Source organism: Varroa destructor, unplaced genomic scaffold (assembly GCF_002443255.2).
Source record: "Varroa destructor unplaced genomic scaffold, Vdes_3.0 BEIS01000006.1, whole genome shotgun sequence".
Taxonomy (NCBI): domain Eukaryota; kingdom Metazoa; phylum Arthropoda; class Arachnida; order Mesostigmata; family Varroidae; genus Varroa; species Varroa destructor.
This window is the reverse complement of record NW_019211459.1, coordinates 16,005,752-16,027,541: the sequence shown is the minus strand read 5'-3', so window position 1 is coordinate 16,027,541 and position 21,790 is coordinate 16,005,752. Positions and strand designations below refer to the sequence as shown.

Genomic DNA, 21,790 nt, shown 5'->3' with positions numbered 1-21,790 from the left:
TCGTAGCAGCAGCAGCAGCAGCAGCAGCGGGCCTATCGGCTGCCTGTGCTATCCATGTTGTTTTTCGTAGCCTAGATCTCGTCGTATGGAATAAACTCCAATTTAGCGACTAACAGCAGCAGGCAGATGAGTTCTGTGATGAATAGGATTATACCTCTTCTAATTCAACGGCGTTCGAAAACTCCTCTATTATCAACAACATCGTAACAAAAGTAAACTGAATTTGATGTTCTCCTTACCCAGTCCGTCTGCTGATGTGGGTAGTTTTCCCGCCTGACCTCTTTTCGTCCAGCGTGCATCAGCCATTTTGCACGAAGTGCCGCTAAAGACGAATGGCGTTGTTTGCTTTAATCGTACCACACAAGTGTTTCGTAGCTGCGATACATTACTACCAGTCTTTTTCGTGCTTCTGTTCGTCTCCTCGTCGCTGGAGTTACTGTGTCTCAGGACAGAGGGCAGGCACAGCTAAGCTGTGTCCGTCAACCTTACCAGTGAGAAAGACACGTCTTGCCGGGTGTTGATAGTTGTTCCAATTTGTCGTTATGCAACCGCAACAGCAGCACGGACAACAGCAGCAACAATTGCCGCCGGTGACTCGTCAACATGTAAGTTCGCTCATCCATCCACCTACCGCTGGGGAGAATATAACTTGAACCCATTGACCGTAAAAGAAAAACTGCTAATAGTCTTTGAAAGATCATAGTATGTAATCAAAAGGGTACGAACGCGTACTAATAAGCGGCTGTAGTGGTTGTGTACAGATGATAGCCATCTAATCGATGCTGACAGCTAGTTCTGTATGCGCACGCACATGCCGTATGCATATATGGCTGGTTACATGCGTTAACCATGTTAGCGAAGAGTCGGGTTACTGTCTTAGTTAAACGATACAATAACCTGATATAGTGGTATCGAATATGGCGGCGGGCAATCGTTTGGTGCCAGGTGGAAAAGTTGGAGTGACTAACTTTCCAGTGCACAACCACATTGGGATAAAAGATAATATAGTGGATAATTCGAAGCACGGGATGCGGAAGCTTTCCGAGTGTGAACTGAAGATATCTTAAGAGCCATAAGGCACAATAACACATATCTTTATTATAATAATTATCTAGACGCTGGACGGAATATTTTTCCAAAGTACAACGCATTTCAAAATATTACCCACACGGCTGGAAAGATCATAACATCTTCTTATGGTATCCTGGATACGACAGTTATATTAATCACTCGCTTCCTGGTAAACTCATGCAGATGCGTATTTCGACTACCGACTACAGGTCGTAATATTGCAGAAATGGTAATTTCACTTTTTGAAATGTGGCTCGCCATATAATAATTTCAAAGTAAGTTTAATTAAACGTATTACTTCATAGCATTACAGATATCGCTTATCTCAATCTGGGCATAGTGGGCTTATTGATGCTTATGGAAGTTCTATACCGGAGACAGGTTACAGATGAATTTTAGTGATTAAGTTCAACTGATTGAACTTGACCTTTACCCCTTCCGCAAGCTGACGTTTACAATTAATAGCACTTTTTTTTTTTATCAGTCAATAACTGCAAGTTTGTGAGTGTTTATACTTCAGCAAACGTTGTATCTTCGTGCTGGCTCGAACTATTATCGTAAACGCCTTTATATAGAAGCAATAATGGATATTTTTGATAGTGTAGTTATGTTCACCATGTTTAATTTTGCTTTGTTAATGCCGAGGTTCATTTAACATCAAGTTCCCTTATTATGCCCAAGCCCCAGATAAACCTAGAACAGCCTGCCGCTTTTTTCTACAAATAGAACAGTAAGTTTCAGAGAGAAGTAATTTAACAATAACATTTTTATTTTTAGCATGTTGCGTAGATTAACAAATGCGCAGCATAAAACAAAATCTCTATTTGAAGAAGTCAGAGGTCACGGGCTCAAGCCCCGCCAGATACATATAGTACACAACGAAGAAACAAGATAGGCTGTTTGGTCGATCATGTGACAATTTACAATTTGAATTTTTCAGGATCAATCCGGAGGAATTATGGACCTTGGCCGCTCAGAGGCGTGGGCCCGCCCTTTCAAATGCGCGATCTGCGGGCGTCGAGCAGCTGATAAGTTCACGATTGAGCACCACGTACAATTTGGTTTGCCTATCTCATATTATAACATTTACTATTATTTAAAATACTTAAGTAACATCGTAAGTTAAATCGTAAATTAAAAAATCTCCTCATATCAATCATAAAGTTGTTGAGGATAAGTGCCTTTATGTTTTTACCTTACGTATATCCCGGTAGAGCACGGAGCACGCGATCGATTTATTTCGGCTTCGATGACGGCACATCAATTACGGCTTCCGGGTGCTACGCAAGCGGGTTCCCAGTCGTATGGGCCCCCGTTTAGAGGCCCCGAGGATGGGATTCAGCCGCGAATGTACGCTTCGCCCTCGTCTGTGCTAAATCCGCCGCGCTACGTTCAGCAGGCATTGAGAAGTGCTTCCGGGGAGCTTCTCGGCTGGAAAACGTACGGACACGGCAAAATGAATAAATTATACTGCTTTGTGACGAGTTTTATCGTATGTATAAGGAACATACTTGAATGATTAAGTATTTGTATGTCGCATAACGTTTCAGGTCAAAAGACGCATTAAGCGAATTTAGGTACGTATAATATCCAGTTTCGAATAGAAATGCTATTCTTAGACGTCCAGTTTATGAGTGACTTGCTGTACCATTTTAAGCATAGCCGATAGTGTGATGTAGACGATAATGCCTCTAATGGTCATCTCAGAAACAATGATTCCATGTAAGGACTTAAGCTAGACGACTAATTTCCCTTTAAGCTTCGAAATACAGCGTTCGGAACTCGCACGTACCTAGTCATTCTAGCTGAGCCCGGTAGTTCCTTATTCGTGCTGAAAAAATTCTCAGGCCAAAATACCCTCATAAGGATTAGCTATCCTTTAGCCATCATGATAACTATTGAGAGAGAGCGTGCATAGTTTGGATCTTCACATGCAGAAAATCATTCAGCGAATATTGCAATTATGATTAGGTATTAACAAGCAAAGAGTGTGCCTTTGTAGATGTTCAGGAAATTTATCATTTTTTTCGTGTCCTTGCTTTCCGTCGACCTTTGCGAAGCCATTGATTTTCGTAAAGGTGTTGCTTTTAAATACGAAAAGATTCCTGACGGAGCAACCCTGAGTCGTTTCGTGAAAGACAGGGCTTTCAAAAAGCCTATCTCAGATTTGTGAATTTTTATAAGTCTCTGATGTAAAATTTCAGCATATCTTAATATTAATTATTGAAATAAAGATCACATGTACGCGGGTTCTAACCTGGTATAAGACAAAAGCTTTCCAAATCCTGTTACTGAGACGATTCGGCGAATCAAGACACAAAATTAATCCTGTGTCGTCATTTCAAAGAAAAACTAAGCGAGGTTAAATTAATTAATGATTTTAAATTTATAGTACTCGGTGGGACTTTGATTGATGCGAATGATTTCTTTTTTTTTTCCAAATAAGTCGTTAAGGTTCGATATATTTAGCATAAACATCACTTAAGCTTCGAACCGAAAATCGTCAATTGTGGCTGATACTCTTTAACAGTACACTCATGTAAGCTAAGCTGCTTCATTTTTCTGTGTTCGTTTACTTCGGAAAGTGTCATCGATCCTGGATTCTCCGAGCGATATGCTTCCAGCCGCCCGCTTGGGCTTCGTAGCTCGATTAGGCGTGGTTCCAGCACGATTACAACTGCCGGCAAACAACACCTGTGGACTGAACCCTTCTGTGCACAGCAGACTACGTCAGCTGGAACGCTAGATCACCTGAGCATGGCTGGATCGAGCGTGGAAATAGATCAACGTCACTACCAGACTGAATTGGCTTCCGTTGAACGTGGCCAGTCGTACATGACATCTGGAGCATCAGCTTCAGGCCAAATATATCCTCACGGAATAGTGGGTCCCGCTGCAGACCTTCAGCGCTCACTGCAAATAGCTCGACCATCACTTGATGCTCAGCGGCAGTCTCACCCAATGCCTGCACCATTGTTGAGTGGTTCACGCTACGTGCAGATTCCTGGAGCGGGATCTCCGGCGGAAGATCATCTTCAAGGACAATTAGCAGGACTATCGGGATACAGTCCGTATCACGCACAATTGTCACAAATATCTGTAACCTCGGGATCGATAAATGGAGTACTCGACGCAAAAGCGTCTTCACGGCCCGCTGAAAATTCGTCCTGCCAATCACAGGCAACCAGAGGGACATCAGAAAGCGTACAACGTCATCTCCAAGTTGCTGCATCACAAGTTGATCCATCTCAACGAAATTCATGGCTGTACACGGCATCTGCCTCCGCCTTTAATCAACGTGTTCATCCATATACCCCCGGCCACCCAGTAGACTCTGCACCAATGTCCAGCGAACCCTCAACTCGATTACCCATGTCGCTGTCCGATAATCCGTTGACGCCAGGGGCTCAACCGATAGTCACGCAACTGTACCCGTCAAACAAGAGCGGACAACTTGATGAACAGACTGACGGAAGCTGCTCCTCTAGCCAGTCAAAACATCGCAATACGACTTCTGCGCAAGCTTCGTATCTAGATAGTCGGCGAGGATATCTGCCAAGTGGGTCATATTCAAGTAGCCAATACTATCATTCGACTGAGGCTCTTCCAGAGCAATTCCGCCCTCAACCGGACAGTTTACTTGCTTCTTCAGAAGGCGATCGGGCTAAGCAAAGTTCGTCCAGCTTCACGGAGCTGGGATCATATGCTACTGGACCGAGACCCATAGCATCCCAGGATCACTTCCCTGACAATCAAGGAAACGCATCAACAGCGCCAAGCGGCCAACCGCAGGTTTCTCTTTATGAAGGGAATAAACATCTTGAACAAATATCGCACCCACTTCCGGGTTCGTCTGGACAGAAAAAACGAGATAGTCATATAGTCGACCAATGCATAGACAATTCTCGACACGAATTCGCAAACTCAGTTTCATTTCAACCAAACTACACAGCGCACGGTACTGGTACAGGACATGAAGCTCATACTCAACAAGGGCCTGCCACTACCGGAGACCAAGCCCGCTACCACGACACAGGTGTATTTACTAACACTGAGCGTGGCGGGCTATATCCCGATGAGCAATTACAGATGTCAGTTAATAATAAAATAGAAACTGTATCGGAAAAACGTGAAATTTCGGAGGAATTTGAATCAGGCGTTTTTAAGCGTCGTGAAACAATGAATCACCGCGAGGCCAATCGGGGGGAGGACAAGGAAAATCAGGAAGACACGCCCTCAGAATCGCAAGGTTTGCCTGTCGCGTCGACGGCGCTTTTTTAACAAATAAATACACATATCCATCTTGGAACTATACTAATTAAATTGACTAAATCAATTGAATAATAAAATTATAACGCCCAGACCCCGTAGCATGGCAGCAATTTAGGTGGCCTTATGAAATAGCTCATGATCGAAAGAAGCAACCTCCTTTAAATGGAGTTATCCTATAGCTTCGTATATATTTTATTCATTATGTGATGAACATGTAATTTCTACGCTGATACTTCCACACGATTCCTCAAAACATCCGTCAAATTCTATTATAAATCAAATTCCTACAGGGCTTGTATGAAAATGGCAGTCATCTTTTATCGTAGAGTCAAGGTATATGATGTTCCTCATTTCATGCATTGTCTACTTCGGCTTTGCAGAGGGCGAATCAGACGAAACCGTGCAGTCCATGGTAAATAGCAACCGTTGCCGACGATGTGGTTGTGCTGTTCGTGGCCAGTGTGATAACCCCAGTTCATTGATTGAACCGGACAAGATAATAATTATCACGAACTCCAGCTCCGCGTCGACTAGTCAAATGACGGTAATGATAAACGTCAACCTTTATACTACGCGCTCCTTCGTTCCGATCGTCCGTTCGTAATTTAACATTGATATTATTGTTATATCAAGCTATAAGTACGTACTATCACAGTAGAACATTCAAGAAAACTTACATTGGATGGGTAAAGATCGACTATGAGATCTATCTGTTTTTATTGTTCTATTCACATTGTGTAGGTATGGTGTAGGAAGGGTGCCCTGAATCAGCGATGCCAGACTTTTTCTGCTAACGAGCGTAACCTAGGTGGATGCTATAAGTTTTTACATACACAAATGTGCTAGGTCAGGTCGATATGGCTCGCAGTGCAAGGTTACCTTGTTTTGTGTGCAGCGGTAGAGAATCAGGGAAGTCACTCATCGCTAGCTCATGTCATACTGAGTCTAATACTGACAGAACCTGGCAGAAATAATCGAAACTGTTATTTTAAAAAAGTCATTAAGGGACACGCTGTTGTTTTTAGTTCATCTACGTTTACAGCTATAACTTTGAATAGTTTCTCATAGTTAAATTTTAGCTTAGGCTATCACTAGTAATAGCCACTGCTGAAAAATAAAAACATTTTTCTCATTTTTTAAACTCAAAGTTCAAGTAACGTTGGCAATTCCCGATCTGACTTGTGCGGTTTGCAAGTGAGCTGTTGAAAACCTCCAATTATACCTGTCTCATTAAAGATTACTGATGGCGATGGGGTACAGGACGATGCCTCCGAATCCGCACCCGAAGTCGTGTTACCAGATGCGTGCTATGACCAGCCTACCGGCGGAGAAAACCAGACAGAGTGCGCTGATGATCACAGCACCATTGGCCGGACCGATTCAGAGGACTTCAGTCGTCTAGTTAAAAAAAATGAGGAAGATCCTCCCTTAGTTAACGGAGTCGCCGATGAGGCTCGTCTTCTGCCGACTATTGATGACCCCGAACACATAGAACCCGACCAGGAGGCACCTATGCCAATTCAACCTAACTTACAGACACAGTCAGAAGCTAAGGATTGTGACCTTGCCTAATAACGTGGGTTCTATTTTTGACCTGATTGCTTTTGTCACAGAGTATAGGCAGAACCATAACCCTTACCTAATTTAAATACTGGATAGATTTATGGTACGGAAACATCTAAGCGTAGTAGTTAACGTTGAGTATTCTATGATGGTTTTGTTAAAAAGTATAGGTGTTCCTGTTTAGAGCACAATTGTATTTTAGATACTGGGGCATCTTTACTTCAACAATCTAAGTGCAATACATTTAGCCTAAAAGTTGTAGCTAGGTAAACATATGGGCAGTGACTATAGTGTATACTTTTTGCGCTAAGTGAGGCCGTTCTCGACATACAATTGCAAAAAGACAGTATTACATTAATTTCTATATACTAAAGCAACTCTCTCCCACAAAAACCCATGATCAATCGATGATTTGTTTGTTAGCAAAGTTTTTGTGCCGGACCTTGTGCATAGTAGCGTGGCTCCTGTATATTGGAGGCTACTGACTACATCACTGTTTTGTTTATACGAATTAAAACCTGGTCAATATATATTTACTTACATATATAGCATACAGCCTATCGAAATAAATAAAGTTATATTTTTAATACTTGTTTAAAATGTTTGAGTTTATTTTTCAGAGGATATAGATTTTTGCTCTCATAAGTGCATTAAGCAGTGTCTAATTCCTTATGGAAATTGACTCATGAAAGATAAATTCCTCAGTCCTCTATACTGAGGTAACTTATTGCGGCGTTATACGTCTGGGTTAGCACTTTAACACAAATTTGAACTTTGAAACGACAAGTAGTTATTACGTAACTAGTTCAATAGACGCTGCCGATCCCTTTGTCTGCATTTTTTTTTTCTAGACACACGATACAAAACACCGACGAAGGTCTAGTACCCTGTTATACAACAGATGTGTAGGAAGTTTGTTTTTTGTTTTATAAACACTGACAACCATTCTGTTGGTGACACCAATCAGACTGAACGCCTTAGAAGAAATTGAAAAAAAACTGTGTTGTTGTTAGCGTGCACCCCTTACTAACTGGGGAATTTTGCTTGTCCTTGGCCGTCTTCCTTCATATCATATCATACCAATCGCCTATCGATAAGGTCACCATTGTGGTGTATTGACTTTAATTATACTAGATTATCGAATATTTACAATCTTAAGACTGTTGCAGATAGTAACAATAACACTTTGGTTGTCGTACGTCGAAATATTACATCCCTCAAAGGACTAGCTCGGAATAATACTTTCATAAATTTCCATTACATAATTTTTTTATTACATATAAATCAAGCGTGATTGTCAAAATATCATATCGGATACACTTCTTTAGCTCTTTATTTGGAAAGGGCATTACCTTCAGGATCGAAAGTACAAAAGAAAAAATTTGATAGTCTTAACTTACATAAATCATGCTCACTATGATGGGGGTGATCCGCGTTGCGTTCATCCCCCTTCTCCGTTAACAATTTTAGCTTTTCAAATACGTGACAGGTAGTGGTATCCTATCGCTCGGATTGCATATTGTTCAAGTTGGACCCAGCCAGTTTCGGGATACAAAAAGCTGCTAACATTTGTGCCCTTGACTAGAAAATTATTTTCAAAAAACGTGTATTAACAACTTACTTGGATAAAGAATAGTTTTTGTTCGATCTGTTCAGTCGTTATTTCCTATCTGCATCTGCTGACTACTTCTGGATGACTATAGATGCCTCGAGTATTTGTGCCACTTAAAATTCGATGAAAATGAAGTTGTACCTGTGTGAAAACTGCGGTCGTCAAGCAAGCCTCAACGATATGCCAATGTTCGCAGCCTATAGTAGCTAGTCAAAGAGCTTTAATAATCATAATGTTCTTATATACATATATTTAATAGCCCTTCCAAAATAAAATAAACAATGTAAATACCCAACAAAATAAACAAATGATACAGACAATGGCGATCTTCTAAATAAAGCAATTACTACTAGGATTATCGAGAACAGGCCGCCAAAAATGCACCTTAACTGCGTATTCGGTTTGAGTTACCGTTGGTGCTTAAGCAATAGTTAAAGTTTTCCTTATGTGCAACAAAGAAATGTGACGACACCCTAACACAGCTGGCCGTTTTAACGCCTGTAGAGGAATAGTAAGCAGCCAAAAAGAAGTCTGTCTGGTCAACGGTCGTACACGCACGTGCGTAGAATGAACAGTAATTGAGAAGTTGTTTCTTTTCCAAAATATAACACGTACGAGCAGACGGTAAAACAGTCTGCGTTTGACGAGCCAATAACTGCTGATCTTCTGCCTGGGCCATGATCTGTATACCGGAACAAATCACAGCTGACTAACGATTAGACACTCCCGTCAGTCGTAACCTTGCCCTAGGTCAGCTCACCTTTACACCGCTATGTCTGTACATAATATTTTTTACAACTAAGTGTCTTTACTTCTGTGTCTAGCCTTGTCGTTAAGCGTTGCTTCAGATATTCATCTCAAATGAATGCCGTTAGATAGCTTTCTTTTATTATTCTGTTTTCTCTTTCAAACTATTTTAGGAATACCAGGTGTACCCGTATACACTAGTATACATACATGTTTACATTGGGTCAATGAGCTTTGATCGAGTTTGCGCGGATCAGCTCGCGAGACAAGGACCAGCTGAAGGGCAAAATTCTGTTTCCCATAGTCTACAGAGAGTAGGCCTAAGCCAATGCATCATATCTATGGATACAGACTACCGCGACGAACATTTCGAGACTGTATTAGCACACCAAGGGCAACAGCTGAGCAGTAGTCGGTAACGGTCATGGTATTGGCTGTGGCGTCGTCCGCCGCAACAGCAGCGGCAGTGTTATAGCTCGACGTTAACCGCAAGCCACAAGAGCACAAATTGCGAAGTATCTGACCGTAAAGAACAGCCGACGGCTCGGTCCATTCCTAACGATGATCTATTTAAATCGGCAACCACTAAATGGCGTATCGGCCCATCGTGTTACTGCCAACCATAATACATTTCGTTGTTACTGTAACTGCCAGAGCCGTCGTTGCTAGCGTGTCTTTAGGTCCTGACCGGCCTTGCCGCTGAGGTAAGATGCAAAGGTACATCGACCGCGATGGTAGCCGTCCTTCGATTGAAGCACGATGCCACAGGCACACTTCTGGCTTATTCAACTGAGGCATTATCTTCCACAATTTGCATGTAAATATTTCAATCAGGAGTGCGTTCATACGATGTTGCTGCCGACAGCATAATAGAACTTTTCATTCAGATCTGCCCGAACGTAATTATATGCAAGCGAGCGATCAAGTGAAGCCTCAGCGCCCTGTCGAGCCTACTCTATCGCCTTTTGATCCGCATTCAAGTTCGAACGAGGCCCCGATTATGCCCGTCTATGACAGCTTTAGTCTTGCCCTGTCTATGAATATACTCACAATAGATTGCACTACATCTGAGTCGTACTGCATGCCTAGTCCCCGGAGTCTTGTTGTTGCGTATGCGTTCCCCCGCCAGGCGGCAGTCAACTTCGACGGCCGCTCTTTAAGCCGTGAGGGCCTTTACTTGTTCATCTCCCCTTCGCCTTTTGGTTCTGGCGCTACAGCTATTTGCACGTTTACAGGGTCGGCATCCTCTGTTCGTTCGACTCTCAAAGTTATCTTCACATGCTACTGTAATCACAAGGACAAGGTTGCAGTGTAACCGCGCTACTATTATAGTTTTTCCATTAAGTTTGAATCGCTTCTTAGACTCGCGTCTCCAACCTTCGGTTGCCGCTACCGCCGGTGGCTGTGGCGGCTTTTGAACTTGCGGAAAAGACCAGTCAAGTCCGCACGTGACTGCTGCTCCGAATCCAGAAAGCTTGAGACTTGAAGTTGCTTGCGTTCCTGACGAACGTACCACAAAGACAGCCTAAGCAAGAGTAGCGTAAACGAAATACTACGATTGACTGAATAACCGGCTTGTCTCACACACGTCGGTGCCAGCCGACTCTGACAAACGAGATTGTGTAAGGCTGAATGCGCGGGCATGATCACCGACCGCATGCTGACGGCGCGTTGCTGGTCGTAAAGAGAACAATGCTCATAGAGAGATACGGATGCAGGAAATTATAGCAGACCGAGTCAAGGCTGTCTCAAAGGTGAAGCGTTGATACAGTTCTTGTGAATACCCCGAGCGAAGTGCTTAAATATAATAATACGCATATTAGACAGGTGGCAGAAGTTATTGGAGGACCTGACATTTATGCTGGTGCATAACCTAAGCAAATCTTGCGTGGCCTAAAAAGACGACACGGTGCTCGTAGGCTTCGTTGGAAGCAAGTAAATAGATTATGCAAGTGCCAAAACGCTGAGCGAAGACAAAGGGGCATTTGGGACAATTGTGTTGTGTATGGTGCCGTTAGTGGATTTTGACAAAGCAATCTTAACCAATTCCGTTCTAGGATTCATAGTTAATGACATCGTTTAGGACAACTACTACATCAGAGTGAGTCGTTTCATTGGAAATATTGCACACGATCATGTAACAAATGTTAACAATGTGACTGGATAGAGGTACAAACAATTAGTACCTTTTCAATAGATGCCTTATAATATTGATATGATAAATTGTCGTACTTTAATAATCATAATAAATTAATTTTGGCTCTGTTTAGGCTCTTTTGAGTAACGGTTACTAGGTGTCTTCTTACGTCTCGCCGTTGCTTTTTCTTTATTTTTTTAGACCGGTCTATTTTTATCTCTGTCGAACTGGAAACGGACCCGCGGGGAGGATCACTTGCCTATCATACTTTGAATAAGAGAATCCGAAATGTCGACACCAAAAAAACAAAATGCAGTCCTGCCTGAGCATGTAGATTTACATGCTCTACTTCGATGACCATGCGGCCTTCCGACGAAAATGGGTCTACCAAAAGACTCGCTGAAAAGTCTTATTTCTGGAAGAAAACGACGGTGCGATTAGATGAGTGATTGTCGATGATGGTAAAGACAGAATCCCATGAAATACGTAACAAGTAAAAGTATGACGTATAGCTGGATCATAATCTGAAGTAAACTTTTCTACGGAGCATGAAGGCGACGATCTTTTGCAGCGTCAGCCGTGCTAAGCCTCAACTGTCCCGTAATTAATTTGGCATCGTTTTTGAAGTAATCTTCGCTGCTTGTTTGGGGCTCGCCAAAACTTTGACGTTGGTCTAAAAAGTGGGTCAGACCCAGTGATAAGAACAATTTTATCGCTGTGATAAACCTGACCAGGCCACCTTGAACATGTCAACTTTCCAATCAAAAGCGGTACCTCGTTATGTAAGCAGCAGTCGCGCGTCTTACTTTTATACGACGCTTCTTTTATCACGCTTAAATAGCAGGAATCTGTTTTTCTTATTTTTATTTAATATTACATATTATTATTATTAATATTTTATTTAAGTAGGTTTTGATTAATAATACATTTTTAATAAGCGAGTGTACAAAGTATGCGTCCGAATAATGGTACCTAGAATTTCCTGCATCAAAGGAACTTAATTGGCTGCCTGTTTCGTAAAACCGTTTTACCTGTAATATGTTGCCCGCTGATTTAGCTAATTTTATTTGCTGAACGCAATAACTAAAACACTGCTCAGAATGGTTTTTCTAAGGTATTCTTTCCGGCCAGCTTACTCCCTCAGCTTGCGTCCTATCAATTGATACGAATAGTTATATCGTTTAGTCATCAAGACATTTTGTCGATCAGCTTTTCTTTCGTAATTCTTTCGAATGCAATAGATATACTCCTGGGTCCTTTAGGGAAAAAGAGATTGATAGAGTTTACGATGCCTTACGCACTGAACGACCCCAATTGGCACAAGTATGTCACCGAAAGGCCACAGCAAAGGCTAGCTGCATGTAAACTAGTTCTAGCTTCTATGAAAAAAAAAAATGTAGTTCCATGCTAGACACTAAACGGTGGCTTTCTGAGTATAAGTAGCTCGTATGGTCTGCAACTACAATTAATTAATAAATTTACATCAATAAAATAAAGATTCCAAACTCTACATTCGATCATACCGTTCAGCGTTGTTTCAGACAACTAATTCTCAGCGTGGAAGGAAACACGGCCTTCTCGAGACATATACAATTGTATGCACGTTTCTCTGTGAAGCTCAAATACACCGCGTAATCTCAAACATCCGCAGTCTGAATGGTCGATGTCACCATATCACCACCGTCTCCATGGGGGCCATTTAAACAAAATTCAATATCTAGATTAGTTTTTTTTTCCCCCATTGGTATACGCCACGACATTGTGACGACTTAGCGGAGCCTCAAATGAACTATCCTGCTTTCTACCTTACAGTTATCAGAAATGTATGAGATAAGCTATTCTACGTTTTTCTGCACGTATCGGCCATATCTCGTAATTAGAAATATAGACCGACTCCGTTCTACCGCTGTGACATTGCAACAATTAAACGCCTTGTTGTGTTGTTGTAAATGGCAGAAGCCTATTATTGAACTAGCTTGCTTAGCAGCTTATATATGAGAACTGTTCTTCTGAGACCGAAACACTTCTTTTCAGTCGTTAGTGAAGTGCAGTGTCATATGCTCGACATACCCAGTTTGCCCAGGTCATCGCCTCTGCTTTTACCAGCTCGTAGTCTTCGCTAGCTAATGCTCTCAAGACGAAATATGGCTATTTATTTGTGTCAACAACCGTTTCAGTTAGCTCTATCGCTAGAAACAACTATCTGTAAATAGCCCCTGAGATATTGGATAGCAAAGCTTGATACTCGAAAAGATTAGAAGCTGATTGATGGGCTGCCACGAGGGATTGACTAACTAGATGACCTTTGTGCGTCGTGAGGCTCTACGACGAGCCCGAACGAAGTAGCGGGATTGCTTGAAAACTGGGTTTCGTGCTAGTTGCGTCATCATCTGAGCATTTTCGCTAATAGTGCAATTTTCAAGTGACGTGTGGTGAGTTTAGGTTAGCGTTCGGGTCATTCGGCCAAAAAATAACGCTTCCTTTTTAACGGCGCACGCAAACGCGATAATTTCTCAGTGTCTTAGAAACTGTACGTGAAATCCACCCATAGTGAGCCACATGGGACAATTTCTAAACCCGATTATGTTTCAATTTCTGATATTTCAACAAAACTATTATTCATAGATACGGAAGCGTCTATTATAGATAAGCAAATAATTAAGCTGCTGGCAAACTACCTTCTTGAAGAATGAACTCACCCGTCTCCTCAAAAAAGGACGAACTATTGGCTATCCTGATGACGACCCAGAGATCGCATCAAAAACCAAAATGTTAATGTGAGTTTGGTAAGCGTGCTGTGATCAATTGAAGTGTACGAGTGGGACGAAACAGTGACAAAACGGAAACTGGGCTTGCTTGGGAACATTTTAAAAACGTCCGGCGTATTTGAGTATGCGAAGAAGCCGAACCGAAAAAGTGACGACCGTCTATTTGCAGTCAACATTTATACATTGATCGATAGTTCCTGGGATAGGCAATCAAATTAATGTTCTAAGCGATAGTTCTGTAACGCCGAATTCAATCATAAAGCCGATACATTGGTATAGTGTACAAATCCGCCAAGTATCTATAAGCCCAGTAATTACTGATAAGCTAATAAGGCTCATTACGTGCTCAATTTAAAAAAAAAAAACATTTTCTTGAAGTATTGTTATTGTTTCTGAAAAAAAAGAGCCGTATATAGGCACACCTGCGCGGTTATGTACATATTTGACTCGCAGTAGGACTCGAACGTTTTGTATAGAAGACACATGCTCTATTGACTCAACGGTCCTAAAAGATGGTTACGATTAGAACTAATCTGACACCTATACGGGTGTAATGGTCTGGGCGAGATTTCTATTTTTTGCCCCAATAACAATGTCAAGGAACGACACTAATAGGTAAAGCGACTTCGGTGGATCGAATTTAAGGGATGTATGGTAGGGCCATCTCATATACGGTTTTAAAAAGTCGACATCGACTCATTTCGACCCAATGTCGAATACGTAGCCGAAGCGAATAGGCAAATAAAAAACGATCAAAAACTGTAGACCCCAATTTTCCAGGTGGCAAAGGGCACTTGCTTTTGCGTTATGCTCTTGGCATTTGTAGGCGTGACAGGCATACAGAAACGCGGAAAAGACCTTTCGAGGGAAAGTAAGTGGAGGAGCCTAGTCTATATGACTGCCTGGTCCTCGACTTAAACCTATACAGGTTATCCTGTAAAGTATTGTTAAAGTTTGACCGTTTCAAAAATTACCCTTTCGTACCTATGTCTCGCGTATTTAGACAGACACGTTTATTTGAACTGTATTTGTCCCCGGTGTGCGTTTATTACTGCTCAGAATCGCCGGTATGCCAGGCAAGACAAATCTTCCTGAAACGCTGGAATTTTTGATAGCTGAAATACAATTGGATTGTGTATGCACGTATCTGTCAATACTGTTTATGTCTCGACTGATTCGCAGAGATGTATCGAGCTAATGCTACATACATAGAAGATAGCATGTAATAGGACAGCTGTAACTAGTTCAAATAAGAGTGACTGAATTTTCATGCAAGGTTCAAAGCGTTTTGTAGTGACTGGGAAAGCAAGCCTTCTTGAAAAGAATTGCGCTTGAGTTATACCTTTTATGCTATCTAAAGAAAAAAAATAAAGAAACGTGGATATGGGTAACCATAATCACCCAAGGAAATAGGCCTTAAGGAAAGAAGTAGCAAAATAGGTTTTTTTTCTGTACATTTACTCGGGATATATAATCTGGCGCTTAGCGTGTTTATTTGTAGGGCAATTTCGTTTTATTTGAATAGACTACTCTTAAAAGCGAAAAGTTGTTGTGGATATAGCATTTGCCTCGTTCTTTTTTTTTATACACTAGTACCGTAATACTCGAGATACATATAGATCAGGAATTTGGGTTCTTAGGTGAAATGAAGGATTTCCTGACACTGCTCAATCGTTCGGACTCACTGAAGTTGGTTGCCAGCTTCGACTAAAAAAGTGACCACAAATCGCGATACTAGACTCTCTCTAATTACCTAATTTGTGTTGTCAGTATACTATCGTTTGCATGTGTTATATGACATGTAATACCATTATACGAGGGACACAAGTGCTTGCAAGCTATTTGTTAAAAATTCGTTCATCAGAACGGATCAGTACGCAAGCTCTGCACCAGATCCGATTAATCACCACTGAACACCGAGATCTTCATTAACAAAGATTAAGCGATCCTATTTTGTGTGTAGTTGGCTACTTTTTGAATATACACATTCTAAGAACTAGCATGGAAACACAACATACTTGTTACTATCTGCAGGCCCCTAAATATAATTAGGGTGAGGGGTCGTTTAGTTTTTCTGTGTACATAAGCCCAATATTTGTTTTTCAGTTGTCTGCCTGATTCCTGACTGAGTATCTGCCTGCAGTCTGGTGTATGAAAATTTATATATATTCATGGTGAAACTTAGCATGTGAATGTAGAGACTAAAGTTAAAAACTTACCACATTTGAATATTTGACTTTATTTAATCCGTTAAAGAAGGTGGCCATGACCATAAATCAAGTTTGATGTTAAATTTCTTTCAAACAAGAACAAATACTTCCGACATACTATTAGCCACAGGTTAACGTTGGCGCTTTTTCCAAGAAAAAATAGTTTTTCTCGGAAACCAACCCTTCTTCCTTAGGCATAGGCAATACAACCACTTCCGACCTAAAATCGTAGCTATCGAGCGTAGGGTTTACGCGGCTCCAAACGTCAATGCTAACATTTATCATCGGCTCTATTGGCCAGTGAAATATTACAATATCATGCGTTTCCTGAAAGTCTATGACCTTGTAACGCATTGATCTATCGTGCACGTCCTTCATTGCTGCTCCCCACTGCATCATGAAACAAGCTTTCATATGCATATGTTAGACATGGCTGCATAAAAGACGATCGTGACAGCTCCGCAAGTACATGTATAAATGGTAGCTAACAACGTTTCATTAATAACTTTCATTTTCTCAACAATTATCGAACCAAAATTAAACTACGGGCCAATAATCATCTACTTAAACAAACTCCATTGATTTCTCAAGTCATACAATCAAAACATGACGTTAATAACAAAACCTAGTCACGTATTTTACCCTGAACGCGAATTTTTGCGCCTACCTTCATTGTCGCTTTCCCGCGCACCCTTTGTGCGTTTTGACATTTATCAGGACGGCCGGTACAAATTGGCTGATGACCGATCTACATAAAGGAGAAAAATGACGTGACGTTGGCCTTCACTCTAATACCCATTCGAACGACTGTTTAAAAAGCGCTCAGTCCATTCTCGCCTCAAGAGAACGCGTGATGACATCAGCGTCTATCATCTAAGCTATTGTTGGCGGGTTAAGCAACTGCCGAGATCGCTGAAGATCTTCGGTGTTTACAAATCACGCAAAACGCCTATACTGAATCGCATCGCGCTTTCTACAAGAAAAAGACTTCTTAAAATCGGTGTGCGAACCAGACACAATACAAACTAAAGGCCGTAAAGACAGACCTCTTTTTTTCTAGAAGCTGAATCGGAACGATGTTTTTCCAGACCTCGTATGAGCGACTCCTCACGCTTCTTATTCAATCAATGTATGTTACGGGTACACGGGCCGAACCAACAAACGTAGCTTCGCAGTGTATCAGCTTGCTACTGGTCATATTTACATAGCCAGCCAATGGCTGCACGGGTTACCACAAAACGACAAGGCGAGCTTAACACCAGTGCGAGAGAGAGAGAGAGAGAGAGAGGCATCGTGAGCTTTACCCAGAGACATTCTGGCGTGAGCTCTTCTGCTTGCCACCGTTCTCGTTTTTACCAGGCAACAGTTAAATGCCACACGTATGTTGAATTCCCTAGCCGTTGGCCACTAGACCACGCTATTCACTAGCTTTCCGAATTGATTCGGACAATTCGGAAAGCCAGTGAATAGCGTATATAGGGTTAAGCGTCGCGACTGTTGTCAGAGGGGACGCGGGCGACGGTCACATAAAACACTGTACTTCTGTATGAATACAAGCTAAATTGACGGTCAATGCGTGTGTGAATGTGTGTGTGTGTGTGTACAAGAGAAAAAAAGCTAAAGCGAAAGAGAAAATTAGTTTAGGATTTATCATCTGGTAAATAATACCTGCTAGACGTGAAGCAACAATGAGCTATTTAGCTTTGTCAAGCCAGTATTAGTCCTCCACCGAAGTGGCAACAATGGCGGCTGTATCTAATGGGTATTGTATAGAAAATAAAATTTCGAAAAATGAACTCTTGAAATCGAGACATGCCGATAGACGACCTTTGGCAGCAACTTAGCGTTCACTAGGAACTTTTCATCAACTACTGCGGTAGACTGGTTCAAACTGTATTAACAAAAACAAAAAGTCATAAACATACGAACGATCTGTTCTCGACCGCCAGACATAAGCACGGTAAGTAGTTGTTCAAGTTCGTGCGTCGGGTCCATTGTGTGCCGATTATCTTTCAGGTGCTAATTTAACTACAAGCGAGTAGCTGACAAGATAAATAGAGAAATACTAGACATGAAGATCGATCGTGTCGCAATGAGCGTAGTTCAGCAAGCTTGTGCGTAAGTACTAGGATAAAAATGTCTGTAACGGTAGCCAATGGTGACCTCTTAATAACGGCAAGAAAAATTATACTAAAACACCGTTCCATTGGAGTCTTTTTCGTCACTCACCGTATTTCGTGCTCAAAGCTAGTGGGTTATTCATTGATCTCTCTCACAGCGTCGAATCCATCCGCAACGGCCTTACAAATACGGACGCGGTATAAATACTAGCCTGAGCGTAAAAATGCGTGAATTGTTGATGACTTCGCTCACTTAATACATTCTTATACACTTAAATATGGCACGGTGGCCTTCTAAATCTCATTTGCTTTGTGTACCGCTACCTATCTTCAGAGCATGGCGTAGTAGATAGACCATGGCGGTCTTCCGCTGAGGTTTATCTACTCAAGTCTACGTTTATCTCGACCTTAGTAAGCTCATACGAAGACCTAGACACTAGGCTCATCGAAACGTTTTCGAACAACTGAAAGGACAAAGCCATCAAAGGCCAACTAACCTTCATCCACAATAGCAGTCCGATAGAAAACCGAGACGTAATAGGAGAAAGAGGTTCTAGAAACATGCACATTGTCCTGCTTTAAGAAAAGTGTAAAATAATTGCGCCGTGCTAGAAACAACGCACGCAATCGGGTCGACCCACTGGCTACGTAACACATACAAGCTTAAGATTTAGCTCAATATACATATATTATGCCCCGCCGATAAAGGATACGGGTATAATAAAGACGACAACAGTGTCTTCTTGTTCATAGGTATTACCACGAAACTGTCTCGTTCATGAGTATTACCCCGCTTCCTGTTCTGCGAACTTCCTGTTTCTTCTCAACAAATAAGAATAGCAGCCATTGTTCTACAATGAAACATATAAATTACGATTTGAATTGTATAAAACTTACCGTTCTATAACTATAAAACTAACTCTATTGTACCTGTAGTGTAGGGGTATATTGAACTTAGACAATTTTGTAAGTTGGACGTCATATACCGTCATAACTGATCATAAAACGTCGAAGAGTTCCTAATAAACAGTGTTTTATTATTTGACAAAAGTAACGACTCAGAGTATACAGTAACCGCTGAGAGTAAAAATGTACAGGTAACATCTGCTTAAGCCTGGGAATAAATAAACCCGTGTACTCATTTATGTAAAATACAAATGGCAAATGTCTGTAATAAAATCGTAAAATAGCTGAGTGGAAGCATGTTTAGAAAGTGTTTTTACGGAATCATCTCCATACGAAAATTTACTGCGTTCAACGAATACTCCATTGTCTGTATTGATTAAAGCTTCATACCCGTAATATTCGACAACGAGCTTGTCCAAAGCTACTTAGGAAGAACGTCAGTCTCGTTGAAGGAAACGAACTTTAGACAGAACCTTTGGTTACGCATGATTCATGCAAAGCCAAATAAATGATTTAGTTTGTGTATGCTGAAGGTGATGAAATTCACTGAGGATTAATGATAACACTGGGAGAAGAAGATCAGTGTCCTACAAATACAGTTTAAGGGAGGATGGATACGAAGCTTTTGAAAACATAAAAGAACTGACTACATCTCAGGGCCTCAAACAGTAGATTGGGTCGCTGTGATCACGAAAGCTTTTGTGCGAAATAGAGCATGGACAATTCACGTCCTGGAGGGAGTCGCGAGGTGCATGTTTTAAAATCATAACAGTAACGTTGAAAACAAAGTAAGAAAGCAAAATGGGTTTCTCATGAGCTGAGTTCAGAACAGAGGAAAACCTGTGTTGTAGGCTCTAGAAATAATCGGCTATTACGGTCAAAAGGACATGGCTGGAAGTCATTGTTGTTATAGACAACAAGGCCTTGATATCGTTTACCAATACCTCGAATTTCTGTAAGAAATTAGTATACACTGAAGTACCGTCACTTTATCGCATACAATTCGAAAGCTTTTCGACCCACCGAATAGTTTCTGAAACAAACTATCATGAGATTTATGCTACTAACGTAAAATCTATCCGGATAACGTACGATTTCGGAACACCGACTGCAAGACGACAACCTAAGCACAGCCGATATTGTACCTACTACAGCCCCTTAAATAACAACTCCACCTCTAATTTACTCTCTATGCTTCGCTTATAATGGTGGGTCGCATATTTTATGGCAGTCCTGTTATAAACACTGCATTACTCTGACTTGATTCACATTGGAATACTTTAATGTGGTTTTGTGATATTTTACACGAACGGTCCAATGATCCTCCTTCTACCTACGAATATCTGAATGTAGCTCTGGTGGCCTTTACTCGATAGAGAGTATAAAGTTAACAATGTGGAGAATACCGTCCATTTTATCATTCCAGCCAATAATAGCGGTGCTCGAAACGCAAATGAAGAAATGTCTGTTACCCCCTCTGCTGAGAAGCCACACATCCAATCTTTATGTGAGCACTATCCAAAGGAAGTTAAAGTTGGCTGTTATGTGGATAACAGTATACGCTGAAGTGCAAGGTAATATCCGAACCATTTCTTCCAGATCTATTTTGCTTCAGCGATCATTGTTGCGGGTAATTGGCGGCGGCAATGAGTCATGCCGCTGTTCTCAGTGTGCCTCAGTTCTGTGTTTTGGCAAATGGCGCCCACGGCGTTATGCCGGTCGCAGAGGATTTACGCAGTGATACTGTAATGAATGCTAAGCAATAGAAGTGCCTGTTTAGCTGGCTTTCGGCATCAAGCGTTTGTATAGGGAGTGCACTAAAATAAATATAACGTTTTGATATTATGAATGGTGTGACCGATCGACCAACCCGAGGCTAACCAATATAAGGAATATTTGCAGTGTACTTCATTAGAATTACATTTTGACTAACAATGAAGTTAGTTGTGATAGGGATCTACCATGCGATAGGGGAAATCTGAAATGTATATATCTATCTGTTAAGGAATAGTAAAAATAAATGAACAAATCGATGAGGCGCAATAATCTGCTTAGGAGTGCCGGTAGTGGGTGCGTCATCAAACGCATCTACGTGATTAAACAGAGTCTTCGAAATTTTATAATGATCGTACATTTCAAGCTTGTCCGGGTTTGGTTAGCAATATCTGAAATGCCGACCGTTTTCTAATAGAGCTCGGATATTGATGAAAAATTATTATTTTGGGGGTTATTTGCTTGTTTAGGTGTAGGCCTATAAGCTGATTCCAGCACGAGCTAAGAAGACGTGCCCGTCCCCCCAGGAGAAACGGTCTCCTTACCTTAAATCCATGTCTAAACAAACCTTCTTACAAAGAATGAGTGCAAATGTTCAAATATGCATGTGT

The 21,790-nt window shown here is 41.4% G+C and overlaps 2 protein-coding genes and 1 long non-coding RNA gene across 4 annotated transcripts in view; 2 read left to right on the top strand and 1 right to left on the bottom strand.

Annotated features, from left to right (window-relative positions):
- Positions 1-312: 312 nt before the first annotated feature.
- LOC111252524 (uncharacterized) lies at positions 313-7,506 on the top strand. Its single transcript, XM_022810600.2, has 6 exons — positions 313-605; positions 2,012-2,132; positions 2,286-2,511; positions 3,657-5,320; positions 5,724-5,887; positions 6,580-7,506. The coding sequence occupies exons 1-6, from the start codon at positions 543-545 to the stop codon at positions 6,913-6,915; spliced, it is 2,574 nt and encodes an 857-aa protein (XP_022666335.1). The 5' UTR covers positions 313-542; the 3' UTR covers positions 6,916-7,506.
- The window catches only part of LOC147754916 (uncharacterized), a 28,128-nt gene continuing 8,342 nt past the window's right edge, over positions 2,005-21,790 (bottom strand). Inside the window, exons 2-3 of the long non-coding RNA XR_015329674.1 lie at positions 2,267-2,502; positions 2,005-2,138 (exon numbers count right to left, since the gene is read on the bottom strand). This is a non-coding gene — a long non-coding RNA (uncharacterized LOC147754916). The remainder of the gene's footprint in view (positions 2,139-2,266; positions 2,503-21,790) is intronic.
- LOC111252526 (calcium-binding protein E63-1-like) overlaps positions 10,490-21,790 on the top strand; it is a 23,165-nt gene continuing 11,864 nt past the window's right edge. Inside the window, exon 1 of one of the 2 annotated variants that reach the window (XM_022810609.2) lies at positions 10,490-11,019. Coding sequence is in view for 1 of the 2 variants with exons in the window: in XM_022810608.2 (XP_022666343.1) it covers positions 11,335-11,366 (32 nt within the window). In the remaining variant the exon portion in view is untranslated. Of the gene's footprint in view, positions 11,367-21,790 lie in introns of both variants that reach the window. The other variant, XM_022810608.2, reaches the window with a different exon arrangement.

Bases quoted from the DNA above. Each gene is read 5' to 3' on its own strand.
- LOC111252524 (XM_022810600.2), top strand. From the start codon at position 543: ATGCAACCGCAACAGCAGCACGGACAACAGCAGCAACAATTGCCGCCG. The intron at 2,133-2,285 runs GTTTGCCTATCT...ATATCCCGGTAG, and splicing joins TGAGCACCACGTACAATTTG to AGCACGGAGCACGCGATCGA. The intron at 5,321-5,723 runs GTTTGCCTGTCG...TCGGCTTTGCAG, and splicing joins CACGCCCTCAGAATCGCAAG to AGGGCGAATCAGACGAAACC.